Source organism: Ahaetulla prasina, chromosome 4 (genome assembly GCF_028640845.1).
Source record: "Ahaetulla prasina isolate Xishuangbanna chromosome 4, ASM2864084v1, whole genome shotgun sequence".
Taxonomy (NCBI): Eukaryota; Metazoa; Chordata; class Lepidosauria; order Squamata; family Colubridae; genus Ahaetulla; species Ahaetulla prasina.
In genome coordinates, this window is record NC_080542.1 from 12579501 (window position 1) to 12596574 (window position 17074).

Consider the following 17074-nt stretch of genomic DNA (forward strand, 5'->3'; position numbering starts at 1 on the left):
AAAATACCTTTGGACACGCTCAACTGTGTTGATGTCAGATATATGGTATGGGTTCCAGACAGGAGAGCAGTAATCAAGAATTGGCCTAACAAATGTTTTATATGCTCTGGTCAGTAGCGTGGTGTTTTTTGAAAAGAAGCTACGTAAAATTAAGTTAACAACTCTTAGAGCCTTCTTAGCTATATAGTTGCAGTGGGCTTTGGAACTTAAATCGTTAGATATAAAAACTCCAAGGTCTTTGACAGGGTGGGGGGTCATCTGCGAGGCAATGTCCATCAAGCATGTACTTTGTGATTGGGTTCTTTCTTCCAATATGCAAGACTGAGCATTTACTGGTTGAGATTTGTAGTTGCCAAATTTTAGACCAAATTCTTGATGAAGGTATCTTTTCTTTTATATACTCCGTGAGCATATGCACCAAGACAAATTCCTTGTGTGTCCAATCACACTTGGCCAATAAAAAATTCTATTCTATTCTATTCTATTCAACCAGGAGACCCTGTGCTATTTCAGACAAATGGCCAATGCAATCTCCTCCAGAAAACCTCCAATTTCTGCAGGCAAAGGGTTCCACAGGTTTGATTGTTCCTCACCATCAGGAAATTTCTCCTTAAGTTCTAGGCTGGTTCTTTTCCTTGACTAGTTTCCATCCGTTGCTTCTCGTGGTCGGAAGGAAAACTCATCTGTGTGGTGACCCAGGCCCAAGTAGGTAGTAATAATTTGACAAGGAATAAAATTTTAATTTAAATAAAACTACTAAAGGCTTGTTTGGCAGGCTTTTGGTTTTAAAATGTGCTGCAGCAAGAAGGATGAAAAGTGGCTGGGAGAATCCTGGAGGAAGACCAGGGGGAATCTGAACGGAAGATGATTGTACAAGGTCATTTAACATTTAGGATTATATGAAAACAAGCAAATTTAAGGAGCACCAAAATATTCCATTATAATTCGACTCGATTGGCTTCATTAAGAGGGTAAACCAGCTTCTTCAATAGGTGGCCGGTTAGCTCAGTTGGTTAGAGCGTGGTGCTAATAACGCCAAGGTCGCGGGTTCGATCCCCGTACGGGCCAACAAGTATTTTTTTTTTCCAAAAAAAAGAGGATAAAACACTATTTTAAGCCACAGCGCGTTGGGACTCGCTGTTTCCCCCGGCGAGCCGACATTTTATGCGATTCTTCCCGTGCTAACAAGAAAATGCCGTGAAAAAGTGTGCAACGCAATGCAGCACAGTGTAATGTAATGCAAAGGAAAAATGCAAATGCAAACGTGTAACTGTAGAGTGTTAAGTATGCATGTGTTGGAAATGCTGCCGCACACCAGCTGTCGGTAGGAGGGAAAAAAAACAGTAGAAAAAGCATATTAAAGAAATTGAAAATTGGTTTTAACAGATTAACGGAAGGGACCTAGTAGGTCATCTAGTCCAACCCCACCGCCCAAGCAGGGGACCCTGCACCATTTCTGACAGATGGCAGTCGGATCTCATACTTGGAAGTTCCTGCCCTTTTTACTGTATTATGTGCAGCCCAGAGGTGGTGGTGGAGGCAATTTACAGATTAACAGAGTTGGAAGGGACCTCGTAGGTCATCTAGTCCAACCCCCCACTCAAGCAGGAGACCCGATTCCATTTCTGACAGATGGCAGTCTCTTCTTGAAAGCCTCGGGTGATGAAGCTCCCACAACTTCTGAAGGCAATTTCTGTTCCATGGGTAGATTGCTCTCACTGTCAGAAAATTTCTCCTTATTTCCCCTTATTTGAATCTCTCCTTGATCAGTTTCCATCCATTATTCCTTGTCTGGCCTTCAGGTGCTTTGGAAAATAATTTGACCCCCTCCTCTCTGTGGCAGCCCCTCAAATATTGGAAGGCTGCTATCATGTCTCCCCTGGTCCTTTTCTTCACTATGCCCAGTTCCTGTAACTGTTCTTCATACGTTTTTGTTATGTATTCTTGTCTGTACCTTTAAATATTTGAGCGGGAAATCAGCACGTTGCTGATTGGACGAAGCCACCAGTAGAACTGTATAAAAGGAGAGGTTTTTCCCCAGCCTGTTGCTGGGTTCACCCTATATTAAAGAGCTGTTGTCACTACCCTGGTCTCCAGCCTCGTTACTTCCAGAACTTAACACTGGCGACGAGGGTGGGATTCCGAGGCTAAGGAGAACCAGAACTGAGCTGAAACACGATAGACCCGAACCCAGCAAACACAGGGCAGAAAAGCGGAGATGGCCAGTTACACTCCGCCCGCACCGTTTGACCCGGCTAAAGAGAAATGGGGAACGTATATGACCCGTTTCGAAAGCTTTCTAGAAGCCAACGAACTGCAAGGAGTTCCAGATAACCGAAAAAGGGCTTATTTCTTAAGTCACTGCGGTCCGGAGGTCATTGATATCGCGGAAGCCCTGGCAGAGCCAACGCCGCTACAATCAGTGTCGTGGCCAACTCTACAGAATTTACTAAGGAACCACTTCGCGCCAACGCCGTCCAAATACGTGAGGCGGTTTGAATTCGGAGAGCGAAGACAGATGGAGGGCGAATCCATCGGTGACTACATGGCCGCCCTAAGAAAAGCGTCCAAGGACTGCGGATACCGCGACCTAGACGAGGTGCTCCTCGAGCAACTCATCCGAGGGGTCTGAGATATCCGTTTGCGGCGACGGCTGCTAGCAAAGAGCAACCTGACGCTGGCCAACGCTCTGGACGAAGCCAGAGCACATGAAATGTCCACCCAAGCGGCGGAGACACTGCAAAAGCCGGTCCCACTTAAGGCAAGCGCGAAGACAACCCCAGTGCACCAGGAGGAGGTTCAGACCGAATCCGACGGTGAAGATGAGGAAGGGTCTGCAGAACCGAGAAACGCGACAAAGGGACCGAGACGAGTGCGGAAGCTGCGGTGGTCAACACCAGCGCCAACGCTGCAAATTTAAGACGCGACATGTCGGTGCGGAAAGAAGGGCACCTAGCTCAAGTTTGTCGAGCGCCCAACCTTCCCGCCGAAAATTCAAATCGGTTGATCAGAGCGGAATCGGCAAGGCGACCCGCGATTGGCTCAAACAAAAAGGCGGATTCAAACCAAACGACTGTGGTCATAGGCGCGCCACCCAGTGGAGAAGAAGATCTTCACCAGACCAAAAATAGAGGGAGTACGGTGCTGGCTCGAAGTAGACACGGGATCAGCGATCACCATCATGTCCTGGGACACTTTGGCGAAGTCACTGCCGTCAGTCGCGAAGCGCCACCTGCAAGCACAACGGCTGCGAATCCATGACTACCAGGGGAATCGCATCCCTGTTCGAGGGACCACCTCCGTCCGAGTCGAGTACGGACCACATAGGAAGACCCTGCCCATCACGATCGTTGAAGGGACCCTGCCCAGTCTGTTGGGACTAGACTGGTTTCGTGCCCTGGGCATGGGAGTGACTGGCATCTACAGAAGTGACTGTAACCTGAAAGACATTCTCTTTAACGAGTTCGAAGATGTCTTCAAGGACTGCCTGGGCAAGTACAAGGGGACCCCTATTTCCTTCAACTTAGACCGCCAGGTAGCCCCATTAGGCTTAAGGCAGGAGAGTCCTTTGCCCTAAAACCAAAATTGATAAGGAGCTAGATAAGCTCATAAATCAGGGATTTTGGTGCCAGTCGATCACGCAAAGTGGGAGACGCCAATCATCACCCCAATAAAACCAGACGGGTCAATTAGAATTTGCGCTGACTACAAGGCGACGCTTAACAAAGCCTTACAGAAAAGCGCTTACCCGGTTCCCGTGGTGCAACACTTACTGCACTCTTTGGGGCGAGGGCAAGTCTTTGCAAAGTTAGACTTGGCCCAAGCCTACCAACAACTGCCCGTAGACGCCCGCACAGCCGAAGCCCAAACGATTGTAATGCACAGGGGGGCCTTCAAGTGCACTCGATTGCAATTTGGGGTGAGTGTGGCACCAGGGCTGTTCCAAAACCTAATGGAACGTCTTCTACAGGGGCTCCCAGGGGTAGTTCCCTACTTCGATGATGTCCTAATTTCAGGGGAAAACATAGAGGAATTGGGGGAGCGTTTAAGAAAGGTTTTGGGCATTTTCCGGACAGCCGGATTAAAAGTCAAGGTAAACAAATGCCAGATAGGGGTCGAATCCGTCGAGTTCTTGGGCTATCGGATAGACAAGAAAGGAATTCACCCTACGGAGAGCAAGGTCAAGGCAATTAGAGAGGCTCCAGCGCCCAAAAACAAAGCAGAGCTGCAGGCATTCCTGGGGTTAGTGAATTTTTACGCGGTCTTTTTAAAAAACAAAGCGACCGTTGCCGAACCGCTGCATAGACTTTTAGGAAAAAATACTGTTTGGTCTTGGGGAAAGTCGGAAAATAGGGCTTTTGAAGCAGTAAAGAACCTGCTCTCAAGTAATAGCCTGCTCATCCAATATCACAACTCATTGCCCCTAGTGCTGGTCTGCGATGCCTCCCCTTATGGGGTGGGGGCTGTACTCAGCCATAGACTTCCAAACGGCACAGAAGCCCCTATAGCTTTTTACTCTAGAACGATGTCCTCCCCAGAGAGGAATTACAGCCAATTAGATAAAGAAGCACTAGCCATTGTGTCAGGGGTTAAAAAATTCCACGAATATGTCTTTGGGCGGGATTTTGAAATCGTGACTGACCACAGACCGCTACTAGGGATACTGGCTGGCGACCGCCCAACGCCTGTGGCACTTTCGCCACGCTTGACCCGATGGACTATTTTCTTAGCCGCTTACTGCATAAGCTGCAGCATCGACCAGGAAAGAAGTGGGGCATGCAGACGCGTTAAGCAGATGCCCACTGCCAGGGGCCATCAAGACCCCACGCCGGGACGCCATCCTGCTTATTGACTCTTGACTCTGGCCCAGTCACGTCTAAGGAAGTGGCTCGGCATCATACCGACATTATGTTAAGGACTGTACCGGTTGGGTACAAGAGGGTGCCGCGCGCCGCTTAACGGTTCAAAGAATTTGTTAAAAAGGGATGAGCTCTCGGCTCAAGGGGTGCCTGTTATGGGGTGATCGTGGTAATCCCGATAAATTAAGGGAAAGGTACTGGACCTCCTCCACGAGGGCCACCCAGGGATCGTCCGAATGAAGGGGCTAGCAAGAAGCTATGTGTGGTGGCCACTCATGGATTCAGAGATTGCTGAGAGGGTAGGGAAATGCCAGGCTTGCCAAGAGTCCAGACCCCTACCTCCAACGGCCCCAGTCAGGGAATGGGAAAAAACCCCAAGGGCCCTGGTCAAGAATACACATTGATTTTGCTGGCCCTTTCCATGGCCAAACTTTCCTAGTGGTTGTCGACGCCTTCTCTAAATGGTTAGAGATCATACTCATGAAATCCACTACGGCCGAGGCAGTAATCGCAGCCCTGCGCCACTTATTCGCAACCCACGGGTTGCCTGACACTCTAGTGTCCGACAACGGCCCGCAATTCACGGCAGCCCAGTTCGAAGAATACTTGGCAGAGGAGGGCATCCGACATGCCCTCTCTGCGCCTTTCCACCCTGCGTCGAATGGCCTTGCAGAGCGTTCCGTCCGGAGCGCTAAGGAGGCATTGTCCAGGCTCAAAACAGGGGACTGGCAAACAAAGATAGACTTCTTTCTGGCCGTTCAGCACAGAACCCCAAGCACGGCTACCGGCAGAAGCCCAGCCGAATTACTGATGGGACGGAAACTCCGGTGCCCACTTGACCGCTTGAGTCCCCATTACACACCAGAGGGTTACAAAGGGGAAATAGACAAAACAAGGGAATTGGACATAGGCGACCGAGTGTGGACCCGCAACTACGGGGACGGCCCAAGTTGGCTCGCGGGGCAAATAATAAAAACAACTGGCCCAAAGTCGTACTTGGTCGAATTACAAGATAACAGTATGGGCGCCACATAGATCAGATAAGGAGCGAATAACTGAACAAATTAAGCCACAGGAAACAAATTATGACCCTCCTTATTGGAACCCACAGCTGACCATGACCGGGAGGCGCAAGACTTAGCTGAGGTCCCGGAGGTCCAGCAGCCCATCAGGTTCGAGGAAACGAAGGAAAATTACAAAGTAATCCAGGCGGATGGCCAAGAAAAAGAATCTGCAAATAATCCAGGGCCCGATGGCCTAGAGAAAGAGCTGGGAGGAGAAAACAGACCCTCCGAACAGCTCAAAACACAACCCAGAACTGAACCGCGCAGGTCTGAAAGAACTAGGAGACGCCCAGGTTATTTGCGTGACTACGTCGAAAAATAACATGTAAATAAAATGTAAATAGAGGCAAAGTGTTTTCTGGGAGGGGAGGAGTGTTATGTATTCTTGTCTGTACCTTTAAATATTTGAGCGGGAAATCAGCACGTTGCTGATTGGACGAAGCCACCAGTAGAACTGTATAAAAGGAGAGGTTTTTCCCCAGCCTGTTGCTGGGTTCACCCTATATTAAAGAGCTGTTGTCACTACCCTGGTCTCCAGCCTCGTTACTTCCAGAACTTAACAGTTTTAGCCTCCAGTTTAGCCTAATCGTCTTGGTTGCTCTTCTCTGCCCTTTTCCTAGAGTCTCACCATCTGTTTTACAGTGTGGTGTCCAAAACTGGATGCAGTGTTCTTAGTAAGGATTCATAGAGTGATGCTAATACCTCATTTGATCTTCACTGTATCCTTCTGTTAACACAATTTAGGGTGCATTGGCTTTTTTGGCTGCCGCTGCACACTATTGGCTCATATTTAACTGGTTAACTCTTTTTTAATAGTCTGGGGACCAAAACTGGATGAATTCGAGTCTCAGTAAAACGACTTTCCCCAGAGAAGAGTACAAAGAATATTTTTTTCCTGCTTTCGCGCACACAACTTTATTCAATATCTCCTTTAAAGCACCAAACGACTTTACATATATATGTGTCGCCTTCTTTGCATTGGGTGCCTCCAAGCCAAAGCTCAAAGAATAAACACATAGGAATCATGGTTTCTACCAGTTGCTGCTGAGAGTTTCAGTCTAAGCGAGAAACCTCGACCAAGTTGTGGGGGGGAAAGGTACAGATGAAAATTTAATTAGAAAACTATACGGATATTTATTAGAGGTTAAATTGGAAGAAAAAGTTAAAGAAACAATGATTGCTTGGGGGAAAATCTTTGGACATGAGATTGATTTAGAGGTATGGCAAAAACTGTGGTTGCAAAATTATAAAATGACAATATCAACTGCATATAAAGAAAAGATGTTTTACAGATGGCACTTAATCCCAACAAGAATAGCCAGAATGTTCAAGAATAAATCAAAAAAATGTTGGAAATGTCATTAGATACCTAGTTCATATTACCATATGTGCTGGACATGCATAGAAGGTAAAAGATACTGGACTAGAATCCACACATGGTTGAAAAAAATGATAAAAAAACATATAGACTTATAAACCAGAAGTTTTTTTTATTGGGGATCATACTGGAAACTTATAATAGAGAATTGAGATATTTAATATTGAATGTTTTAACAGCGGCCAGGATTGTGTTTGCTAAAAACTGGAAAAATGAGAAAATACCAACGCAAGATGAAATTATTAAGAAAATAATGGAATGTGCAGAAATTAGTAAATTGACATTTGACATTAGAGAGCAGGAAGATAAACAATATTATAAGATACGGGGTTCATTTTATCAATGGTTAGAGGAAAAAATATGTTAAATAAAGTTTGAGAGAGGTTTTTATAATGAAAGAATTGTTGAAATACATATTGATTTAAGATGATGGAATGATTGATGTAATATGATTAATATAAAATTTAGAATATTTTACATGAAATGAGAGAATGAAATACTTATAGTTAATTAAATGATTAATTGACCAAAATATTTGGATATATATTAGATTGATAAAGTGTAAAATTAGATAAATTACATGTTATGTATATGCCAAAATTGCACAAAAGATTTGTAATCAACCAACCAACACACTGTATTTGTATTAAAGATGTTTTTATGTTTGTTTGTCTAAAAAAAATGCCCCTTTAATTGACATCCTTGCAACCTGACTGCCTACCGACCTGCCTTCCATTGAAGAGCTGTACACCGCACGAGTCAAAGAGGGCTGTGAAATTATCCTCAGACCCCTCACATCCTGGACATTGTTTCAACTTCTACCCTCAAAACGACATTGTAGAGCACTGCACACCAGAACAACTAGACACAAGGACAGTTATTCCCCAGCATGCCATCACTCTGCTAAACAAATAATTCCCTCAACACTGTCAAACTATTTACTAAGACTGTATTACTATTCTTCTTCTCATCCTTCCTATTACCTATCTCCTTTTCTACTTATGACTATAGTTTTGTTGTTAGTATCCTTACGATTTATATTGTTTTATTTAGTTTCCTAGTATGATTTTTGTTGACACTATTTAGTGTCCTATGACTATCACTAAGTGTTGTACCTTAGAATTCTTGATGAACATATCTTTTCCTTTATGTGCACTGAGAGCCTATGCACCAAGACAAATTCCTTGTGTGTCCAATCACACTTGGCCAATAAAAATATTCTATTCTATTCTAATCTAGTCTATCATTTGTCACTTCTATTTTTTATGTACAGAGAGCTTATGCACCGGAGATAAATTCCTTGTGTGTCCAATCAAACTTATTTTATTTATTTATTTATTTATTTGATTTTTATACCGCCCTTCTCCCGAAGGACTCAGGGCGGTGTACAGGCAAGATAAAACATACAATGTACAAATTAAAATACAATTTAAAAAACTTATTTTAAAATTAGCCTGAAAAAATTAAAATATGCCATGAACTAAAAACCCCATTTAAAATTAATAAAATTTACAAAATTTAAAAATTAAAATTAAATTCAAGCCAGCCCCGCGCGAATAAAAAGGTGTGTCTTCAGTTCGCGACGGAATGTCTGAAGGTCAGGTATTTGGCGTAAGCTTGGGGGAAGCTTGTTCCAGAGTGTGGGAGCCCCCACAGAGAAGGCCCTTCCCCTGGGGGCCGCCAGCCGACATTGTTTGGCGGACGGCACCCTGAGAAGTCCCTCTCTGTGAGAGCGTACGGGTCGGTGGGAGGCATGTGGTAACAGCAGGCGGTCCCGTAAGTACCCAGGCCCTAAGCCATGGAGCGCTTTAAAGGTCGTAACCAACACCTTAAAGTGCACTCGAAAGGCCACAGGTAGCCAGTGCAGTCTGCGCAGGAGCGGTGTTACGTGGGAGCTACGCGTAGCTCCCTCTATCACCCGCGCAGCTGCATTGTGGACTAACTGAAGCCTCCGAGTGCACTTCAAAGGGAGCCCCATGTAGAGAGCATTACAATAATCCAAGCGAGAGGTAACGAGCGCATGAGTGATCAATAAACTTGACCAATAAAGAATTCTATCTATATTCTATATATCCAATGAATCAAGATGATTAGGGGACTGGCGGCTAAAACATATGAAGTATGGTTGCAGGAACTGGGTATGTCTAATGTAATTGAAAAGGACTAGGGGAGACATGATAGCCGTGTTCCAATATCTCAGGGGCTGCCACAAAGAGGGAATCAATGGTTATCTGGTTTCTTTTTAAAAACTTTCAGTGTTGCAGCATTCACAATTTCTGGAGGCTGTTTGTTCCACTGATTAGAATAGAATAGAATAGAATAGAATAGAATTTTATTGACCAAGTGCGATTGGACACACAAGGAATTTGTCTTGGTGCATATGCTTAATTGTTCTAACTGTCAGCAAGTTGTTAGTTCTAGGTTGCTTCTCTCCTTGACTAGTTTCCACCCGTTGCTTCTTGTCCTACATGAGGTGCTTTGGAGAATAGCTTGACTCCCTCTTCTGTGGGGCAGCCCCTGAGATATTGGAACACGACTACCATGTCTCCCCTAGTCCTTTTCATCAGAGTAGCCAAACCCAATTCCAGCAACCGTTCTTTATACGTTTTAGTCTCCAGTCCCCAAATCATCATTGCTCTTTTCTGCTAGTAACAGCAGCTCTTCTTTTGTCTAAGTGGGTGGCTCTTAAAAGAGCCTTTGGTGTTTTTTTTTAGCTTCGGGATCCCCGCGAGCTTTTGCAAGGAATAAGCACCTTTTACTTGGAGCTGGTGTATTTGGTGACGGCCTTGGTGCCCTCGGAGACGGCGTGCTTGGCCAGCTCTCCGGGCAGGAGGAGGCGGACGGCCGTCTGGATCTCCCGGGAGGTGATGGTGGAGCGCTTGTTGTAGTGAGCCAGGCGGGAAGCCTCAGCCGCGATGCGCTCAAAGATGTCGTTGACGAAGGAGTTCATGATGCTCATGGCCTTGGAGGAGATGCCGGTGTCGGGATGGACCTGCTTCAGCACCTTATAGACATAGATGGAGTAGCTCTCCTTGCGGCTCTTCCTGCGCTTCTTGTCCCCTTTCTTCTGGGTCTTGGTGATGGCTTTCTTGGAGCCCTTTTTGGGCACCGGGGCAGATTTAGCCGGTTCGGGCATCCTTCGTTCAAGTTAACCTACAACACAGCCCAAAGAAATAATTGGAATTTTATTCAGCAGTCCGCTTTCTACTTATATAGAAGGAGCCCCGTGCAAAGGAAGTCTAAGATGCTCTCCTTTTGATTGGTCAAAAACCTCCGCTTTTTGAATGGCGGGAAACAAAAAAAAAAACCTTTTCCGAATGTTCGATTTGACCCGCGGTGCGCTCTCATTGGTCGACCGCTAGGCATTGCTTTTTTTCCCCCTTCTCTCTCTCATTGGGTGATTTAACAGACGTCTTTTTTTTGTGTGTGTGATTGGTTTGTCCGGGCTTCCCAAATCTCATTGGACGACTGGCGAGTCAAGCGGCCCAATCGAAAGAAGCGCCCGCGAAACTTTGAAAAAGTTGATAAAGCGCCAGGACAAGGCTGAGTTCTTTCATTCGGCGATTTCCAAATCGGTTTTTTTTCTCCCTCTTTTTCGTTTTTAGGCTAATTGAATCAGGATGTCCGGACGCGGCAAGCAAGGAGGCAAAGCCCGGGCTAAGGCCAAGACTCGCTCTTCCCGCGCCGGGCTGCAGTTTCCCGTGGGCCGCGTTCATCGCCTGCTCCGCAAGGGCAACTACGCCGAGAGAGTGGGAGCCGGGGCTCCCGTCTACCTGGCCGCGGTACTGGAATACCTGACGGCTGAAATCTTGGAGCTGGCGGGCAACGCAGCCCGGGATAACAAGAAGACGCGGATCATCCCGCGCCACTTGCAGCTGGCCATCCGCAACGACGAGGAGCTGAACAAGCTGTTGGGCAAAGTCACCATCGCCCAGGGAGGCGTCCTGCCTAACATCCAAGCCGTCCTGCTGCCCAAGAAGACCGAGAGCCACAAGGCCAAAGGGAAGTAGGAGCCCTCTCACGCCTGCTTGGCTCACTCAGCCGCCGAAGAACGAACCCCCAAAGGCTCTTTTAAGAGCCACCCACTTTTTCCTGGAAAGAGCTGGGGAGAACATAAAGGGTTTTTTTTTAAAAGGGTGTGTGTATGTGTGTGTAGAATTTAAAAGTCCGACCTCTGATTTCCCTGGCAATAATAAAAAAATTAACTTAAGTGGTCAGGCTGGATTTTTGCGCGAAAATCGCGTCTCTCTAATTTACGTGGCTTTGTTTGATTTCTGTGTGGCTATAACTTTGTTGCTTGTATCCTTACGATTTCTATTGATATTGATTACTGATTGCTTATTTGTAACCTATGGCTACTATTATGATTCTTGATGAAGGTATCTTCTTATGTACACTGAGAGCATATTCCATTCTATATTCTATAAGACTAATTCTATTCTATTTCTATATTTGTCTTTGGTGCATATGCTTTCAGTGTACATAAAAAGAAACGGGCGGAAAAATAACATTCATCAAGAATCCTACAATACAATCCCTTAGGGATAGTGATAGGTTACAAAATAAGCAATCAAAATCATACTAGGAAACGAATAGAATAGAATTTTTATTGGCCAAGTGTGATTGGACACACAAGGAATTTGTCTTTGTGCATATGCTCTCAGTATACATAAAAGAAAAGATACGTTCATCAAGGTACATGTACATCTATTAATTAATTAATTAATTAATGTACATCATATTCTTTCTACTCCTTCAATCCTTTCATTAAAATATATTCTTTCATTGTCTGATCTCAGATTGTTTAATTCTAGCCTTTCACTGCTAATCACGTTTTTATACATATTTAATAATACCCTCATACAAATTTTAATTATCTAATTTACTAAGTAATTTCCTCACCTATATAATACTAATAATGGCGTACATCATTAATATATATTCAACTTTGGGTTTTCTTAAAAGCCGTTCATTTCATCCCCTTGGCCTCCTTCTCACACATAACTCGAATTATGTTACGAAATTTAGCAACTGACATTCCGCCACTTCACCAAATTTACCTGATCTTCTTTTAATAGTTCCTTTAATGCGTGGTTTCATCTTTTGCCTCAATCCGGTGGACGGATTAAATCATTAAAGCCTTTAAAAAGCGTCCCAAGGATGTGTGAACAACCCGTAGTCATTTGTCAAAGCGAGTTTAAACGCGAATTCGAAAGGCGTGTAAAATTTGGGAGCCAATTTGCCCCGTTTAGTAAGCATCTTTTTGAGAGACGGATACTGTAATTCAAGTTAAATCTTTCAAAGTGGCCTTATATTTTTATAACGTTTTAAAAGCCCCGGGAATATAACTTTTCCAACCCATCGGAAGTCTGGCGGCGATTTTTCGACGATTGCATTTTTAATAATAAAAAAAAAAGCGTAAGTTTTCATTTTCTTTGAGAAAGGAAAAGCGCTGGCTTTAAAACTCTTAAAACTTTGCTTTGCTTCCCGCCCCTTGTTTCAAAATCCTCAATTTCGCGCCAACTTTGCTTTGGTTCCCGCCCCTTGTTTCAAAATCCTCAATTTCGCGCCAACTCAAAGGAGGGAAGCGATTGGCTCCCGTCGAGCCGGCGTGGGAGTTTTTTTTTTTTTTGTTGAAAAAGGAACTTGAGCCAGTCGCTTGCAAGCGCGGGAAATTTGAAAAAAAAAAGGGAAAAAAATATCAGCCCGGGCTTGGAAGGGCAAACGCGCCTTTGAGTCCATGCACGAAGGGTGGGGTGGGGTGGGAAATGGATCGGTTACAGTTCCTCGTTGATCAAACGGGGCATTTTGAAAATATTGGAAAATATTTTGGGGCGTTACAGTTTAAAAAGGAAGACAGCTTAAAAATAAATTCAGCAGTTTTAAAATGTGTGAACATCATTCGGGGAGTTGAAATCCGTGCATCTTAAAGTTGCTGAAGTTGAAAAACTTAAAAGAGTACACAGATCCCTGTGGGCTAATCTGGCCAGGATTTGCCCCCAAAATGTACTGTTACTGCTTTTCTCCCCCCCTTGAATCCTGTTATATTTATATTGACTGTTTCCTAATATGATTTGATTATTTGTACCCTATGACTATCATTAAGTGCTGTACCTTATGATTCTCGACGAACGTATCTTTTCTTTTTATTTACACGGAGAGCATCTGCGCCAAAGACAAATTCCTTGTGTGTCCAATCACACTTGGCAATAAAATTCTATTCTATTTGTTGTGTACAATCCTATTGGTGGGAATTTCGGTGGGAAAACATTCAAATCTCATTGGCTGGCACCTGACCCAGGTGTTTATAAAAGGGGGCCCCCCCCACACTAAATAAAAGAGCTGTTGTCACTAGTTTGGTCTCTTACCTCCTCCATTGCTCGATCTAACGGCAGATTGAGGTCGGCACTAAACAAGTTGAACGAACCAGCAACGAGAGACCAGCGACTGCCTGGACCGACGGAATGACCAACCCTGACCACCCCCTGATCCCTTTCGACCCGGCTATCGAGAAATGGGGAATGTTTATGGCGAGATTCGATTGTTTCCTCGAAGCTAATGACTTCCACGAGTTTCCGGACAATAGGAAAAGAGCAATTTTCCTCCATCACTGCGGGCGAGCCATCTTCAACAAAGCCTACGCACTCTGTCACCCAACCCCGCTACAAACTGTGCCCTGGAACGTCCTGAAGGAGAAGCTCAAGGCTCACTATGAGCCAACCCTAACCAAATACGCCCACCGGTTGGAGTTCCGCCGGCGGTTGCAGCGTAAGGGAGAGCCCATCTGCGACTACATCGTTGCTCTGCGGGAAGCGGCGACCGATTGTGAGTACGGGGACAACTTGGATGACGCCCTACTCGACCAATTTATATACGGGGTACGAGATACCCGACTCAGGCAGCAGCTGTTCTTCAAGCATAACCTAACCTGGCAAGCAGCAATCGACGAAGCCAAGGCACACGAACTTTTCTAGCGAGGCTACAAGGATTGTTTTCAGTTCCTTAAAGAATGCCTAGATGGATTTTATCGAAGACAAACTGACTTTTTAATTTGTTCTTTCAAATCTCTCAACAGGGTGTTCTAGACTGTTTCTCCATGTCATATAATATATGTGGGTATATGCATAATTTTGTACTTATTTAGTCATGTTACATTATTCTAAATTCATTAATATCGATGTTGCTACTTATTGGTCGTCCTCTTCTCTTTCTTTCCCTCCTTCTTTTCCCTTTTTCTCTTCTACTTTCCCCTGCATAGAATAGAATAGAATTTTTTATTGGCCAAGTGTGATTGGACACACAAGGAATTTGTCTTGGTGCATATGCTCTCAGTGTACATAAAAGAAAAGATACGTTCATCAAGGTACAACATTTACAACACAATTGATGATCAATATATCAATATAAATCATAAGATTTATATTGATATAAATCTTATGATCGGAACCCTTCTCAGAGAATTAGCGGTAGGTCTTTCCCGACCAGATTCAAAGTAAAGATCATTTGAACCTGTTTTTTTTGTAACACAATTTTGGGTTGACTCCTAATTTCATCCTTGCAATTCCTCTTTGCCCCTGATTTAAAAAAAAAGACTTCTGTAGTTGATGACTTAGATGAGAGAATAGAAGGGGGAACTTACCAAATTTACAAATGATACTAAACTGGCAAGAATAGCCAACACCCTAGATCAGGAGTCACCAACTTTTTGGGCCTCAGGGACCACTAAATTCATAATTTTAAATTCTGTGGACCACTAAGAAGATTTGCCTAATGATCCGGCTGGGTGGGCATGGCTAGGTGATCATGTATCTGGGTGGGTGTGGTCAGCTGGATGTCACTCACGTGGAGGGGTGCCTCACCAGCCTCTACTCACCCCTCCCTCCCACCCACTCCTGCCTGCCTGGGCTAAGCAGCCACCAGGAGAAAGAGGTGGCAAAACAACTGGCTCAGTTCAAATTGTATCTGATGGAGAAGGGAGAAGCACCTCACTGAGGACTAGGAGCATAGGCTTTGCAAGCAGAGGAAGACCTGTGGGAGTACAAGGCCAGGTACCAGTGCCTGGAGGGTCAGTGGGCTGAGATGGTCAGCTAGTTCCAAGACATGATGCAGTCCCACTGGAACAAGGCCCACTGGCTCTTTGCCACCAGCAGCACTTCCCTCCAGCCTTCGCCCAAAGCCCCACACCAGGAAGGTGAAGCAGACCCCAAGTCAGAATTGTTGCCCCCTTCTGACCCACACAAAGATTGATCCCAAAGGGGGAGACTGTACCAACAGGAGCATTCGTTGCATGTACCCGACTCATGGGCTGTAGTTTGAGGACCCCTGATTTAGTGCAACATAAAAAGCAAATTTTTTTTTGCGGACCACCAAAATTTTCTTGTGGACCACCAGTGGTCCATGGACCACCAGTTGGTGACTGTTGTCCTAGATGATAGGCTCAAGATCAGATGGATCTTTACAGGTGGTCCCCTATCTTAACAATGAAATTTAATGTAGAGAAATGTAAAGTCTTACACTCAGGCAAGAAAAACCCAAAGTACACATGTAGACTGGGTGAAACCAGGCTTAATAGCAGTAACTGAGAGGGATCTTTGTGTCCTAGGGGACAACCAGTTAAACATGAGTTAGCAGTGTGTGGCGGCAGCCAAAAAAGCCAACACAATCCTAAATTGCATTAACAGGGACACAATCAAGATCAAGTGAGGTACTAATACAACTCTAGAAAGCCTTAGTAAGACCACACCTAGAATGCTACACCCAGTTTTGGTCACCACACTAAAAGATATTGAGACTCTAGAAAGGCTGCAGAGAAGAGCAACCAAGATGATTAGGGGACTGGAGGCTAAAACATACAATGAACGGTTGCAGGAACTGGGCATGGCTAGTTTAGTGAAGAGAAGGACCAGGGGAGACATGATAGCAATGTTTCAATATTTGAGGGGCTGCCACAGAGAGGAGGGGGGTCAAGCTATTTTCCAAGGCACCAGAAGGCTAGACAACAAATAATGGGTGGAAACTGATCAAGGAGAGATTCAAATAAGGGAAAATAAGGAAAAAATTTCTGTCAAGAGTTTTTCCTTTTAATCAAAGCACCCGAAGGCCAGTCAAGGAATAATGGATGGAAACTGATCAAGGAGAGATTAACCTGGAAATAAGGAGAAATTTTCTGACAGTGAGAGCACAATCAACCTTCGGAAGTCATGGGAGCTTCATCCCTGGAAGCTTTCAAGAAGAGACTGGACTGCCATCTCTCAAAAATGGTGTAGGATCTCCTGCTTGGGTGGGGAAGGAGGGTGGACTAGATGACCTACAAAGTCCCTTCCAACTCTTGTCAATCTGTAATCTGTAAATTGCCTCCAATGATATCTCTGGGCTGCACACAAAACAGTAAAAAGGACAGGAACTTCCAGATATAAATCAATGAAAAGTCATTTGTGAGTGGAAAGGCTGAGAAATAAAGGCCATCAATGCAGAGGATCTAAGAGACGAATCAAACACGCTTCTAAAAGCGACTTTAACCCAATGAGCTCTTGCTTCCAAAGTAGAACGGATCCTCCAGGTTAAGGATGTCGCAACCTCGCTTCGTGTGCCTTCTTAGCGCAGTAGGCAGCGCGTCAGTCTCATAATCTGAAGGTCCTGAGTTCGAGCCTCAGAGAGGGCAGAATTTTTATCTTTTAAGTGGGATGGGTGGGAAAGAGTTTTTATTTTATTTTCTGTTCTGTTCTATGCCATGCCACTCCACTGCAGAGGATCTAAGAGACGAATCAAACACG

The 17074-nt window shown here is 44.8% G+C and overlaps 2 protein-coding genes and 2 non-coding genes across 5 annotated transcripts; 3 read left to right on the forward strand and 1 right to left on the reverse strand.

Moving 5' to 3' along the window:
• Window positions 1–994: 994 nt before the first annotated feature.
• TRNAI-AAU (transfer RNA isoleucine (anticodon AAU)) lies at window positions 995–1068 on the forward strand. Its single transcript has one exon. It is a non-coding gene; the product is annotated as a tRNA-Ile (tRNA).
• An 8948-nt stretch (window positions 1069–10016) lies between these two features.
• Window positions 10017–10525, reverse strand: LOC131198567 (histone H2B 5-like). The gene has a single exon (XM_058183362.1). The coding sequence runs from the start codon at window positions 10435–10437 to the stop codon at window positions 10057–10059; it is 381 nt and encodes a 126-aa protein (XP_058039345.1). The 5' UTR covers window positions 10438–10525; the 3' UTR covers window positions 10017–10056.
• A 396-nt stretch (window positions 10526–10921) lies between these two features.
• Window positions 10922–14491, forward strand: LOC131198566 (histone H2A type 2-C-like). 2 transcript variants are annotated; one of them, XM_058183360.1, is made up of 2 exons: window positions 10922–11296; window positions 13923–14491. In XM_058183360.1, the coding sequence occupies exons 1-2, from the start codon at window positions 10922–10924 to the stop codon at window positions 13989–13991; spliced, it is 444 nt and encodes a 147-aa protein (XP_058039343.1). In that variant the 3' UTR covers window positions 13992–14491. The 2 variants fall into 2 exon arrangements, with proteins under 2 accessions (XP_058039343.1, XP_058039344.1); XM_058183361.1 differs by lacking the exon at window positions 13923–14491 and having other exon boundaries at window positions 10922–11311.
• A 2398-nt stretch (window positions 14492–16889) lies between these two features.
• TRNAM-CAU (transfer RNA methionine (anticodon CAU)) lies at window positions 16890–16962 on the forward strand. Its single transcript has one exon. It is a non-coding gene; the product is annotated as a tRNA-Met (tRNA).
• Window positions 16963–17074: the final 112 nt, after the last annotated feature.

Bases quoted from the DNA above. Each gene is read 5' to 3' on its own strand.
- LOC131198567 (XM_058183362.1), bottom strand. From the start codon at position 10,437: ATGCCCGAACCGGCTAAATCTGCCCCGGTGCCCAAAAAGGGCTCCAAG.
- LOC131198566 (XM_058183360.1), top strand. From the start codon at position 10,922: ATGTCCGGACGCGGCAAGCAAGGAGGCAAAGCCCGGGCTAAGGCCAAG. The intron at 11,297-13,922 runs GCCAAAGGGAAG...ACTGCGGGCGAG, and splicing joins AGAAGACCGAGAGCCACAAG to CCATCTTCAACAAAGCCTAC.